The sequence below is a fragment of the Salmo salar genome, chromosome 07 (genome assembly GCF_965601325.2).
Source record: "Salmo salar chromosome 07, fSalSal1, whole genome shotgun sequence".
Lineage (NCBI taxonomy): Eukaryota > Metazoa > Chordata > Actinopteri > Salmoniformes > Salmonidae > Salmo > Salmo salar.
The window spans coordinates 69,112,815-69,127,500 of NC_138297.1; the positions used below are offsets into that span (position 1 = coordinate 69,112,815).

The 14,686-nt window shown below is 44.5% G+C and overlaps 1 protein-coding gene across 1 annotated transcript in view; it reads right to left on the minus strand.

Annotated features, from left to right (window-relative positions):
• The window catches only part of LOC106576653 (glutamate receptor-interacting protein 1), a 153,629-nt gene that overhangs the window by 60,149 nt on the left and 78,794 nt on the right, over positions 1-14,686 (minus strand). The window contains exon 9 of the mRNA XM_082977232.1: positions 265-334. Within this exon, the coding sequence (XP_082833358.1) occupies positions 265-334 (70 nt within the window). The remainder of the gene's footprint in view (positions 1-264; positions 335-14,686) is intronic.

The window sequence follows — 14,686 nt, forward strand, 5'->3', positions numbered from 1 at the left end:
TGATGTATTTACCTGTGAGCAGGTTGATTGGTTGATTGATGTATTTACCTGTGAGCAGGTTGATTGGTTGATTGATGTATTTACCTGTGAGCAGGTTAATTGGTTGATTGATATATTTACATGTGAGCAGGTTAATTGGTTGTTTGATGTATTTACCTGTGAGCAGGTTGATTGGTTGATTGATGTATTTACCTGTGAGCAGATTGATTGGTTGATTGATGTATTTACCTGTGAGCAGGTTGATTGGTTGATTGATGTATTTACCTGTGAGCCACGCTGCCCTTCTTGATGTCGGAGATGATGAGAGCGTCCCCAGGTTTCCTACTGGACGGAGCTAGGAGCAGAGAAGGAAAGGATGGGCGTATGAGAGAGAGAGCAACTAAACCACAGGCTTATATCATTAACAAAACCACAGGCTTAAATCATTAACAAAACCACAGGCTTATATCATTAACAAAACCACAGGCTGATATCATTAACTAAACCACAGGCTTATATCATTAACAAAACCACAGGCTTATATCATTAACAAAACCACAGGCTTATATAATTAACTAAAACCACAGGCTTAAATCATTAACAAAACCACAGTCTTATATCATTAGCAAAACCACAGGCTTATATCATTAACTAAACCACAGGCTTATATCATTAACAAAACCACAGGCTTATATCATTAACTAAACCACAGGCTTATATCATTAACAAAACCACAGGCTTATATCATTAACAAAACCACAGGCTTATATCATTAACTAAACCATAGGCTTATATCATTAACAAAACCACAGGCTTATATCATTAACTAAAACCACAGGCTTATATCATTAACAAAACCACAGGCTTATATCATTAACAAAACCACCGGCTTATATCATTAACAAAACCACAGGCTTATATCATTAACTAAAACCACAGGCTTATATCATTAACTAAAACCACAGGCTTATATCATTAACTAAAACCACAGGCTTATATCATTAACAAAAACCACAGGCTTATATCATTAACAAAACCACAGGCTTATATCATTAACTAAACCACAGGCTTATATCATTAACTAAACCACAGGCTTATATCATTAACTAAACCACAGGCTTATATCATTAACTAAACCACAGGCTTATATCATTAACAAAACCACAGGCTTATATCATTAACTAAACCACAGGCTTATATCATTAACAAACCACAGCTTATATCATTAACAAAACCACAGGCTTATATCATTAACTAAACCACAGGCTTATATCATTAACAAACCACAGGCTTATTCATTAACTAAAACCACAGGCTTAATCATTAACAAAACCACAGCTTATATCATTAACAAAACCACAGGCTTATATCATTAACTAAACCACAGCTTATATCATTAACTAAACCACAGACTTATATCATTAACAAAACCACAGGCTTATATCATTAACTAAAACCACAGGCTTATATCATTAACTAAAACCACAGGCTTATATCATTAACTAAACCACAGGCTTATGTCATTAACTAAAACCACAGGCTTAAATCATTAACAAAACCAATTTATGAAAATGGCGTCTCATTCATTTCTTTGGTTGCATTTACACAGGCATCCCAATTCTGATATTTTTCAGATCAGCTCTGAAATAGAGATCTGATGTGATTGGTCAAAAGAGCAATTAGAAGAAAAAAAATCTCAGAATTGGGCTGCCTGTGTAAATGCAGCCTTTAAAGTTGATGAAAGCGTATCAGCCTAAAACATGGTTGGGCTGAGTGCCTTACAGGAAGGGAGGAAGGGTATCTGTTTTGAGTAAACAACTTCCCTCCCCTCTTCTCTAACCCATCATACTCCCTGCAGTCCTACTCCTCCGCTTCCCTCCCTTATACTCCCCTCCCTCCCATCTCCTCCCTCCCTCCCATCTCTTCCCCTCTGCTCTCCTTCCCCTCTCTTTCCCTCCCCTCTCCTCCTCTCTTTCCCTCCCCTCTCCTCCTCTATTTCCCTCCCCTCTCCTCCTCTCCTCTCCTCCCATGTACTCCACTCCCCTTTATATTCCCTCCCACTCCTCCCTTCTGCTCTCTTTCCCCTCTCCTCTCCTCTTTCCTTCCCCTCTCCTCCTTTCCCCTCTGCTCTCCTTCCCCTCTCCAGCCCTCTCCTCCCCTCCCCTCTCCTCCCCTCCTCTCCTCTCCTTCTCTTCTCTTCCCTCTCCTCCCCTCCCTTCTCCTCCCTTATCCTCCCCTCTCCTCCCCCTCCTCTTCTCTTCTCTTCCCTCTCCTCCCCTCCTCTCCTTCTCTTCTCTTCTCTTCCCTCTCCTCCCCTCCTCTCCTTCTCTTCTCTTCTCTTCCCTCTCCTTCCCTCCCCTCCCCTCCCTTCTCCTTCCCTCCCCTCCCTTCTCCTCCCTTATCCTCCCCTCTCCTCCCCTACTCTCCTTCTCTTCTCCTCCCCTCTCCTCTCCTCCCTTCTCCTTCCCTCCCTTGTACTTCCCTCTATATTGTAGTCTGCTGAACAGTTTCTGTCCACTTCCCTCCATAAACAACCACACATGAATGACCTCCTCATCTCAGCTGACAAAACCACAACGCTGCCTGTCATTACTGCAGCTCTTTACCTGGCCTGTCAAATTGCCAACTCAGTCCTGTTGTAATTCTGCAGGTGCTTCCTGTGTCTATCTATATGTCAGAGGAGAGAGGAGAGACAGGAGAGATGTCCTTTCTACCTGCTCTGAAAGAGACACATCTCTGTGGCCCGGCTGTGTTGTGAATGTTAATGTGTGGAAGCTGTGGAAGCCAGGGACTGCTTGGTGTGATGTGGAGACGTCAGTGCTGTTGATGGGGTTAACAGTGGAGGGGATAGAGGCATTCTGCAGGGAGTCCACTATTTTAACTGGAGGCACTAGAGTAAGACGGTTACTTGTCCAATGAGCGAGCAGGGAGGTAAAGGTGAGGGGGGCATCTACAGAACACTAGAGACATCATGTGAGGTTTACACTAAATTAACTAGTGGCACTACACCAACAAAGTTACTGCCATTTTGATACTGCTGCGTGTATAGTTTCCTAAGAGAAACCGTGATGTCGACAGTGGTGGAAAATCCTGCAGGCAAGGCTGCAGAATGAATTCTATTTATATGGCTGTAGAAGGAATTATATTTATATGGCTGCAGAATGAATTATATTTATATGGCTGCAGAATGAATTCTATTTCTATGGCTGTAGAATGCAATTGGCGGGTATTTATATGGCTGTAGAATGTAAGGCTGTGGGACTATTTATATGGCTGTAGAATGCAAGGCTGTGATGATTCTAAATGGCTGTAGAATGAATTATATTTGGCGGGTATGGCTGTAGAATGAATTATATTTATATGGCTGTAGAATGAATTATATTTCTATGGCTGCAGAAGGAATTATATTTATATGGCTGCAGAAGGAATTATATTTATATGGCTGCAGAAGGAATTATATTTATATGGCTGCAGAAGGAATTATATTTATATGGCTGCAGAAGGAATTATATTTATATGGCTGTAGAATGAATTATATTTATATGGCTGCAGAATGAATTATATTTATATGGCTGCAGAATGAATTATATTTATATGGCTGAAGAATGAATTATATTTATATGGCTGCAGAATGAATTATATTTATATGGCTGCAGAATGAATTATATTTATATGGCTGTAGAATGAATTATATTCATATGGCTGCAGAAGAAATTATATTTATATGGCTGAAGAATGAAATATATTTATATGGCTGCAGAATGAATTATATTTATATGGCTGCAGAATGAATTATATTTATATGGCTGCAGAATGAATTATATTTATATGGCTGCAGAATGAATTATATTTATATGGCTGAAGAATGAATTATATTTATATGGCTGCAGAAGGAATTATATTTATATGGCTGAAGAATGAATTATATTTCTATGGCTGCAGAATGAATTATATTTCTATGGCTGCAGAATGAATTATATTTATATGGCTGCAGAATGAATTATATTTATATGGCTGTAGAATGAATTATATTTATATGGCTGCAGAATGAATAATATTTATATGGCTGAAGAATGAAATATATTTATATGGCTGCAGAAGGAATTATATTTCTATGGCTGCAGAATGAATTATACACTGCTCAAAAAAATAAAGGGAACACTTAAACAACACAATGTAACTCCAAGTCAATCACTGTTCTGTGAAATCAAACTGTCCACTTAGGAAGCAACACTGATTGACAATAAATTTCACATGCTGTTGTGCAAATGGAATAGACAACAGGTGAAAATTATAGGCAATTAGCAAGACACCCCCAATAAAGGAGTGGTTCGGCAGGTGGTGACCACAGACCACTTCTCAGTTCTTATGCTTCCTGGCTGATGTTTTGGTCACTTTTGAATGCTGGCGGTGCTTTCACTCTAGTGGTAGCATGAGACGGAGTCTACAACCCACACAAGTGGCTCAGGTAGTACAGCTCATCCAGGATGGCACATCAATGCGAGCTGTGGCAAGAAGGTTTGCTGTGTCTGTCAGCGTAGTGTCCAGAGCATGGAGGCGCTTCCAGGAGACAGGCCAGTACAACAGGAGACGTGGAGGAGGCCGTAGGAGGGCAACAACCCAGCAGCAGGACCGCTACCTCCGCCTTTGTGCAAGGAGGAGCAGGAGGAGCACTGCCAGAGCCCTGCAAAATGACCTCCAGCAGGCCACAAATGTGCATGTGTCTGCTCAAACGGTCAGAAACAGACTCCTTGAGGGTGGTATGAGGGCCCGACGTCCACAGGTGGGGGTTGTGCTTACAGCCCAACACACGTTTGGCATTTGCCAGAAAACACCAAGATTGGCAAATTCGCCACTGGCGCCCTGTGCTCTTCACAGATGAAGCAGGTTCACACTGAGCACATGTGACAGAGCCTGGAGACGCCGTGGAGAACGTTCTGCTGCCTGCAACATCCTCCAGCATGACCGGTTTGGCGGTGGGTCAGTCATGGTGTGGGGTGGCATTTCTTTGGGGGGCCGCACAGCCCTCCATGTGCTCACCAGAGGTAGCCTGACTGCCATTAGGTACCGAGATGAGATCCTCAGACCCCTTGTGAGACCATATGCTGGTGCGGTTGGCCCTGGGTTCCTCCTAATGCAAGACAATGCTAGACCTCATGTGGCTGGAGTGTGTCAGCAGTTCCTGCAAGAGGAAGGCATTTATGCTATGGACTGGCCCGCCCGTTCCCCAGACCTGAATCCAATTGAGCACATCTGGGACATCATGTCTCGCTCCATCCACCAAGGCCACGTTGCACCACAGACTGTCCAGGAGTTGGCGGATGCTTTAGTCCAGGTCTGTGAGGAGATCCCTCAGGAGACCATCCGCCACCTCATCAGGAGCATGCCCAGGCGTTGTAGGGAGGTCATACAGGCGCGTGGAGGCCACACACACTACTGAGCCTCATTTTGACTTGTTTTAAGGACATTACATCAAAGTTGGATCAGCCTGTAGTGTGGTTTTCCACTTGAATTTTGAGTGTGACTCCAAATCCAGACCTCCATGGGTTGATAAATTGGATTTCCATTGATTATTTTTGTGTGATTTTGTTGTCAGCACATTAAACTATGTAAAGAAAAAAGTATTTAATAAGATTATTTCATTCATTCAGATCTAGGATGTGTTATTTTAGTGTTCCCTTTATTTTTTTGAGCAGTATATTTATATGGCTGTAGAATGAATTATATTTATATGGCTGTAGAATGAATTATATTTATATGGCTGCAGAATGAATTATATTTATATGGCTGAAGAATGAAATATATTTATATGGCTGCAGAAGGAATTATATTTCTATGGCTGCAGAATGAATTATATTTATATGGATGCAGAATGAATTATATTTCCACGGCTGCAGAATGAAATATATTTATATGGCTGCAGAATGAAATATATTTCTACGGCTGCATTGCAGAAACTTCTTTCCTCCCTGTGGAGAGTTGGTTAGCTGACTCTGCTGAAACCCGAATTAGACCCCTTTCCTCAGCCTCGAGCCTACAGGAAACAATGGGTTCTGGTGGTGGTGGTTGGACCAAACAGAACACACACACACACACACACACACACACACACACACACACACACACACACACACACACACACACACACACACACACACACACACACACACACACACACACACACACACACACACACACACACACACACACACACAGAGGAAATGACCTCAGGGTACCGTTAGCCATCATTGTCATCGTTGAGCCACTGGTCTATCTGACAATTAAACCTCAACAAATACTATTCCACTGTCTCCTAAAGACACAGTATGGTCTGAGTGACTGACTGACTCTATTCCACTGTCTCCTAAAGACACAGTATGGTCTGAGTGACTGACTCTATTCCACTGTCTCCTAAAGACACAGTATGGTCTGAGTGACTGACTCTATTCCACTGTCTCCTAAAGACACAGTATGGTCTGAGTGACTGACTGACTCTATTCCACTGTCTCCTAAAGAAACAGTATGGTCTGAGTGACTGACTGACTCTATTCCACTGTCTCCTAAAGACACAGTATGGTCTGAGTGACTGACTCTATTCCACTGTCTCCTAAAGACACAGTATGGTCTGAGTGACTGACTGACTCTATTCCACTGTCTCCTAAAGACACAGTATGGTCTGAGTGACTGACTCTATTCCACTGTCTCCTAAAGACACAGTATGGTCTGAGTGACTGACTCTATTCCACTGTCTCCTAAAGACACAGTATGGTCTGAGTGACTGACTCTATTACACTGTCTCCTAAAGACACAGTATGGTCTGAGTGACTGACTCTATTCCACTGTCTCCTAAAGACACAGTATGGTCTGAGTGACTGACTGACTCTATTCCACTGTCTCCTAAAGACACAGTATGGTCTGAGTGACTGACTGACTCTATTCCACTGTCTCCTAAAGACACAGTATGGTCTGAGTGACTGACTCTATTCCACTGTCTCCTAAAGACACAGTATGGTCTGAGTGACTGACTGACTCTATTCCACTGTCTCCTAAAGACACAGTTTTGTCTGAGTGACTGACTCTATTCCACTGTCTCCTAAAGTCACAGTGTGGTCTGAGTGACTGACTGACTCTATTCCACTGTCTCCTAAAGACACAGTATGGTCTGAGTGACTGACTCTATTCCACTGTCTCCTAAAGACACAGTATGGTCTGAGTGACTGACTCTATTACACTGTCTCCTAAAGTCACAGTGTGGTCTGAGTGACTGACTGACTCTATTCCACTGTCTCCTAAAGACACAGTATGGTCTGAGTGACTGACTCTATTCCACTGGCTCCTAAAGACACAGTATGGTCTGAGTGACTGACTCTATTCCACTGTCTCCTAAAGACACAGTATGGTCTGAGTGACTGACTGACTCTATTCCACTGTCTCCTAAAGACACAGTATGGTCTGAGTGACTGACTCTATTCCACTGTCTCCTAAAGACACAGTATGGTCTGAGTGACTGACTGACTCTATTCCACTGTCTCCTAAAGACACAGTATGGTCTGAGTGACTGACTGACTCTATTCCACTGTCTCCTAAAGACACAGTATGGTCTGAGTGACTGACTCTATTCCACTGTCTCCTAAAGACACAGTATGGTCTGAGTGACTGACTGACTCTATTCCACTGTCTCCTAAAGACACAGTTTTGTCTGAGTGACTGACTCTATTCCACTGTCTCCTAAAGACACAGTATGGTCTGAGTGACTGACTGACTCTATTCCACTGTCTCCTAAAGACACAGTATGGTCTGAGTGACTGACTCTATTCCACTGTCTCCTAAAGACACAGTATGGTCTGAGTGACTGACTCTATTACACTGTCTCCTAAAGTCACAGTGTGGTCTGAGTGACTGACTGACTCTATTCCACTGTCTCCTAAAGACACAGTATGGTCTGAGTGACTGACTCTATTACACTGTCTCCTAAAGTCACAGTGTGGTCTGAGTGACTGACTGACTCTATACCACTGTCTCCTAAAGACACAGTATGGTCTGAGTGACTGACTCTATTACACTGTCTCCTAAAGTCACAGTGTGGTCTGAGTGACTGACTGACTATATTCCACTGTCTCCTAAAGACACAGTATGGTCTGAGTGACTGACTCTATTCCACTGTCTCCTAAAGACACAGTATGGTCTGAGTGACTGACTCTATTCCACTGTCTCCTAAAGACACAGTATGGTCTGAGTGACTGACTGACTCTATTCCACTGTCTCCTAAAGAAACAGTATGGTCTGAGTGACTGACTCTATTCCACTGTCTCCTAAAGACACAGTATGGTCTGAGTGACTGACTCTATTCCACTGTCTCCTAAAGACACAGTATGGTCTGAGTGACTCTAGTCCTGCAGGAGCCAGCCACCAGCCCTCTAGTCCTGCAGGAACCAGCCACCAGCCCTCCAGCCCTGCAGGAACCAGCCACAAGCCCTCCAGCCTTGCAGGAACCAGCCACCAGCCCTCTAGTCCTGCAGGAACCAGCCACGAGCCCTCCAGCCCTGCAGGAACCAGCCACCAGCCCTCTAGTCCTGCAGGAGCCAGCCACCAGCCCTCTAGTCCTGCAGGAACCAGCCACCAGCCCTATAGTCCTGCAGGAGCCAGCCACTAGCCCTCTAGTCCTGCAGGAACCAGCCACCAGCCCTCCAGCCCTGCAGGAACCAGCCACCAGCCCTCTAGTCCTGCAGGAACCAGCCACCAGCCCTATAGTCCTGCAGGAGCCAGCCACTAGCCCTCTAGTCCTGCAGGAACCAGCCACCAGCCGTCTAGTCCTGCAGGAGCCAGCCACCAGCCCTCCAGCCCTGCAGGAACCAGCCACCAGCCCTATAGTCCTGCAGGAGCCAGCCACTAGCCCTCTAGTCCTGCAGGAACCAGCCACCAGCCCTCTAGTCCTGCAGGAACCAGCCACGAGCCCTCCAGCCCTGCAGGAACCAGCCACCAGCCCTCTAGTCCTGCAGGAGCCAGCCACCAGCCCTCTAGTCCTGCAGGAACCAGCCACCAGCCCTATAGTCCTGCAGGAGCCAGCCACTAGCCCTCTAGTCCTGCAGGAACCAGCCACCAGCCGTCTAGTCCTGCAGGAGCCAGCCACCAGCCCTCCAGCCCTGCAGGAACCAGCCATCAGCCGTCTAGTCCTGCAGGAGCCAGCCACCAGCCCTCCAGCCCTGCAGGTCTCTTCAGTGTAGCACTGGTATGTCTACACCGTAGAAGCACTGAGGCCAAATGGCATCACTGGGAGTTCACACCATCCCACTTCTGGCATCATATCAGCCACTAAAGAGGAATTCGGTATGTTAGATGTGTTCAGATTGTCCATAATATTGTTTGTGTGAACATTTAAATATTCCAAAACAGCAGCATAACTGAATGTTCCAAAATCAAAAAAATCTAAGTTAATTTTGAATCATTTCTACTGCTCTGACAAAAAGAAAGTCTAAACACAAGCCTTTAAAAAGTCTTATCTCTGACCTCCCTGCCTCTATAGAGACTATAATCTGTCCAATGTCCAAGTGAAGAGGAGTTGAACAAGACAAGATGTGTAGAGAGCTGCTGAGCCCAGCTAGCCTTTACAGCCTCCTTCAATAGATCAACCATCCACTACACAGAGATACAGCCACAGCAGTACAACTCTTAGAGAAGCCATGAAGGCTCCAGGCTGTGTCCTATCCCCCATTTAGTTAACTCCTTTTAACCCTCTGCTCTGCAGTCCCCTATTTTGGGAGTAGGGTGTTATTTGGGGGACACACCCAGAGTTCCAGCAAAACAAATCTCACATAAAGAAGCTGACACCCCAGAGAGTTGTGGAGCCTTCAGAGAGCCTTTGTAGATCCTCAGAGCGCGGTTCAGTTCGCAGGATGCTGTTTCCGTGTTCTCAGCAGAGCATCCCCAGCCTCCTTCCTCCATTTCCCTTTTATCTCTCTCTCTCTCTCTTTCTCTCTCTCTCTCCCTCCTCCATCTCTCTCTCTCTCTCCCTCCTCCATCTCTCTCTCTCTCTCCCTCCTCCATCTGTCTCTCTCTCGCTCTCTCTCTCTCACTCCTCCATCTCTCTCTCTCTCCCTCCATCTCTCTCTCTCTCCCTCCTCCATCTCTCTCTCTCTCTCTCCATCTCTCTCTCTCTCTCCCTCCTCCATCTCTCTCTCTCTCTCCCTCCATCTCTCTCTCTCTCCCTCCTCCATCTCTCTCTCTCCTCCATCTCTCTCTCTCTCCCTCCTCCATCTCTCTCTCTCTCTCCCCCATCTCTCACTCTCTCTCCCTCCTCCATCTGTCTCTCTCTCGCTCTCTCTCTCTCACTCCTCCATCTCTCTCTCTCTCTCTCCCTCCTCCATCTCTCTCTCTCTCCCTCCTCCATCTCTCTCTCTCTTTCCCTCCTCCATCTCTCTCTCTCTCTCTCTCCTCTCTCCCTCTCTGTTACGGAGTGGTGAAGACGCCTTGGACAGCCAGCTGGCCTCACACCAGCCTGTGGAGAGACACAGAGGACACGCCATTGCGAAATGCAGAGACAGACACAGCACCGTTTGGCATGAGATGGCTTCTCTTCTGGAGTAACACAGTTCTCCTTTGATATAGCAGCATGATGGACTTTCTTACAGAAGTAACAGTCTATCCTCTTAAATCCTGTCTTTATGATTCCGGCTGCCTTCAGTACCTCTCACAGACACCCAGTAAAATCTCTCTGATTCTCCTGCTAAACTTTTCCTTTTGAGAACAATCACGTCAAATTTATAAAATTATAGAAGTCCGTTTTGGGGTCAAATCCCTTGCAGAGCCCTGAGGAATGGTAATGGGGTTTATTTCTTTTCAAAGAGCTTGGGATTTTAGAAACAAGTGGAGGTTTTAGATAGAGACTTACAGAGAAACTGGACAAGTTGCAGTGAAACTATTGGGGAAGAAAGCAGAAAATATTATCTGGAGAAAATGTCAGCCTGACTGAGGGTACGCCCAGCGTCGTCCGGGTTTGACCGGGGTAGGCCTAACCCTAACCCTAACCCTAACCCATCATTGTAAATAAGAATTTGTTCTTAACTGACTTGACTAGTGAAATACAGGTTACATTTTTTTTTTAAGTAAGTAATTGAAAAAATTGTGTGTCAGTTTGATACCAGCAGAGCCCCTCTATGGCAAGGTGTCTGGAAAAGCTGAGCCAGCAAAATCCTCCTTCCTCAAAGTTAACAAAACACAAACATTGTCCAATTTGCCGAGTCAGAGCAAACAGGAAACTTCATAGAAGATAAGCGGGCGAGCACTTCAAAAGATAAATAATTACACGCTTTCTAAACCCTCTAAATGTGTCTCCTCTCTCCCGGAATCTAACCTCTCTGTTTGTCAAGCAAACAAAACTCCAGAAGAGAGAAAGGTTTCAACTTTACCGACTAATTCTCCAACGTTGAAGACAAATGAACGTGAGAAGAATGAGTGTGTTGTGTCCCAAGAGGAACCTATGGGCCCTGTACTATATAGTGAAGAGATCGCCATTTGGGATGCAACCCTACACTTGTTGAAAAGGAGACAGTGATTCATGTTGTTATGACAACGCAGTCGAGCGCTGCTTTGATGGAGCATCTGGCTAAACGTGCACATCCATCGCCGTGGTGACCGAGGAGAGCGTGGATGTGGGGACCTCCACAGGCAGGCAGCTTCTTGATTGCAGGTTGGAAAAACAAATGGAGTTTTAAACACTTTCGTCTCTACTGACCTTCTGAAAAGTCAAACGACTGTAAACAAATTAAAAGATGCCGGGAGAGGAGAGGAGACAGAGTAGGTGGGTGTGTGTGTGTGTGTGTGTGTGTGTGTGTGTGTATGTGTGTGTGTGTGTGTGTGTGTGTGTGTGTGTGTGTGTGTGTGTGTGTGTGTGTGTGTGTGTGTGTGTGTGTGTGTGTGTGTGTGTGTGTGTGTGTGTGTGTGTGAGCGGTTTATGGTGTCCTCTGGGTGGCTGGGCTGAGCTGGTATCTATGACTACAGAGAGTACATTTTACCAAGCCCATCTCTCTCTCTCTCTCTCTCTCTCTCTCTCTCTCTCTCTCTCTCTCTCTCTCTCTCTTCCCCTCTCTATCCCCCTCTCTCTCCTTTTCTCTCTCTCCTTTTCTCTCTAATCCTCTCTCACCCTCTCTCTCTCTTTCTCTCTCTCACACACTCTCTCTCTCTCATCCTCTCTCTCCTTTTCTCTCTCATCCTCTCTCTCACCCTCTCTCGCTCTCTCACATCCACTCTATCCCCCTCTCTCTCCTTTTCTCTCTCATCCTCTCTCTCATCCTCTCTCACCCTCTCTCTCTCTCTCTCTCTCTCTATGAGATCCAGAGAAATGTCCATCTGTGACCGATGATCAGACATTTATAGCAGCTGTAAAAAAAAAGATTAGCATGTGGGGAAATCATTATAGGAGATGAAATACTGTCAAATAGATGACAAAATGATCTGCAAGAATGAAGACTAAAAAGATACTATTCATAACAGAACAGGTGTATAAGAACATGTTTTCAGTTGAACCATACCAGGAGGATTTCCAAAGGAGAAATATCTATCATAAAACTCTGAACTATGAACTGCCTCAAACTGGACGCCTTCTTCTCAGTTTTAATAACTGAATCCAGTGGAAATGTATGTGGAGAAATGTAGAGAGAAACAACTGGTTAAAACATCCCCGAAGGCAAGTCTGGAGGGACAATGGGGGGACTGGAGGCTGTGTTCAGAGTCAAGCTGGCCCAGTTAAGGGCTCCCATCCTGGGTATGCGGTCAGAGGTATTCCCCCTGCTGGTTCTGTTCATCCAGACGCCCTGGAAGTCTGTGATGGTGAGAGACTCTCAATTAAAACCTCAAAGGAACTCTAACTAAAACAGTAGAGTTACATAAGATCTGGACTATCTCTTTAACTATAAGAGTAGTGTTACGTCAGACCTGAACTATCTCTTTAACTATAAGAGTAGTGTTACGTCAGACCTGGACTATCTCTTTAACTATAAGAGTAGTGTAATGTCAGACCTGGACTATCTCTTTAACTATAAGAGTAGTGTTACGTCAGACCTGGACTATCTCTTTAACTATAAGAGTAGTGTTATGTCAGACCTGGACTATCTCTTTAACTATAAGAGTAGTGTTACGTCAGACCTGGACTATCTCTTTAACTAAAACAGTAGAGTTACATAAGACCTGGACTATCTCTTTAACTATAAGAGTAGTGTTATGTCAGACCTGGACTATCTCTTTAACTATAAGAGTAGTGTTATGTCAGACCTGGACTATCTCTTTAACTATAAGAGTAGTGTTATGTCAGACCTGGACTATCTCTTTAACTATAAGAGTAGTGTTACGTCAGACCTGGACTATCTCTTTAACTATAAGAGTAGTGTAATGTCAGACCTGGACTATCTCTTTAACTATAAGAGTAGTGTTACGTCAGACCTGGACTATCTCTTTAACTATAAGAGTAGTGTTACGTCAGACCTGGACTATCTCTTTAACTAAAACAGTAGAGTTACATAAGACCTGGACTATCTCTTTAACTATAAGAGTAGTGTTATGTCAGACCTGGACTATCTCTTTAACTATAAGAGTAGTGTAATGTCAGACCTGGACTATCTCTTTAACTATAAGAGTAGTGTTATGTCAGACCTGGACTATCTCTTTAACTATAAGAGTAGTGTTATGTCAGACCTGGACTATCTCTTTAACTAAAACAGTAGAGTTACATAAGATCTGGACTATCTCTTTAACTATAAGAGTAGTGTTATGTCAGACCTGGACTATCTCTTTAACTATAAGAGTAGTGTTATGTCAGACATGGACTATCTCTATTTCCATCTCCTCCTCTCCTCCTCTCTCTCAGTCTGTTTATCTCTCCTCCTCTCTCAGTCTGTTTATCTCTCCTCCTCTTCTCTCAGTCTGTTTATCTCTCCTCCTCTTCTCTCAGTCTGTTTATCTCTCCTCCTCTCTGTCTGTTTATCTCTCCTCCTCCTCTCTCAGTCTGTTTATCTCTCCTCCTCTCAGTCTGTTTATCTCTCCTCCTCTCAGTCTGTTTATCTCTCCTCTCTCTGTCTGTTTATCTCTCCTCCTCTCAGTCTGTTTATCTCTCCTCCTCTTCTCTCAGTCTGTTTATCTCTCCTCTCTCTCAGTCTGTTTATCTCTCCTCCTCCCAACTGTTTATCTCTCCTCCTCTCTCAGTCTGTTATCTCTCCTCCTCTCTGTCTGTTTATCTCTCCTCCTCCTCTCAGTCTGTTTATCTCTCTTCTCTCAGTCTGTTTATCTCTCCTCTCTCTCAGTCTGTTTATCTCTCCTCCTCTCAGTCTGTTTATCTCTCCTCCTCCCAACTGTTTATCTCTCCTCCTCTCTCAGTCTGTTTATCTCTCCTCCTCTTCTCTCAGTCTGTTTATCTCTCCTCGTCTCTCAGTCTGTTTATCTCTCCTCCTCTCTCTGTCTGTTTATCTCTCCTCCTCTCTGTCTGTTTATCTCTCCTCCTCCTCTCAGTCTGTTTATCTCTCTTCTCTCAGTCTGTTTATCTCTCTTCTCTCAGTCTGTTTATCTCTCCTCCTCTTCTCTCAGTCTGTTTATCTCTCCTCCTCTCTCAGTCTGTTTATCTCTCCTCCTCTCTCAGTCTGTTTATCTCTCCTCCTCTCTCAGTCTGTTTATCTCTCCTCCTCCTCTCAGTCTGTTTATCTCTCCTCCTCTCTGTCTGTTT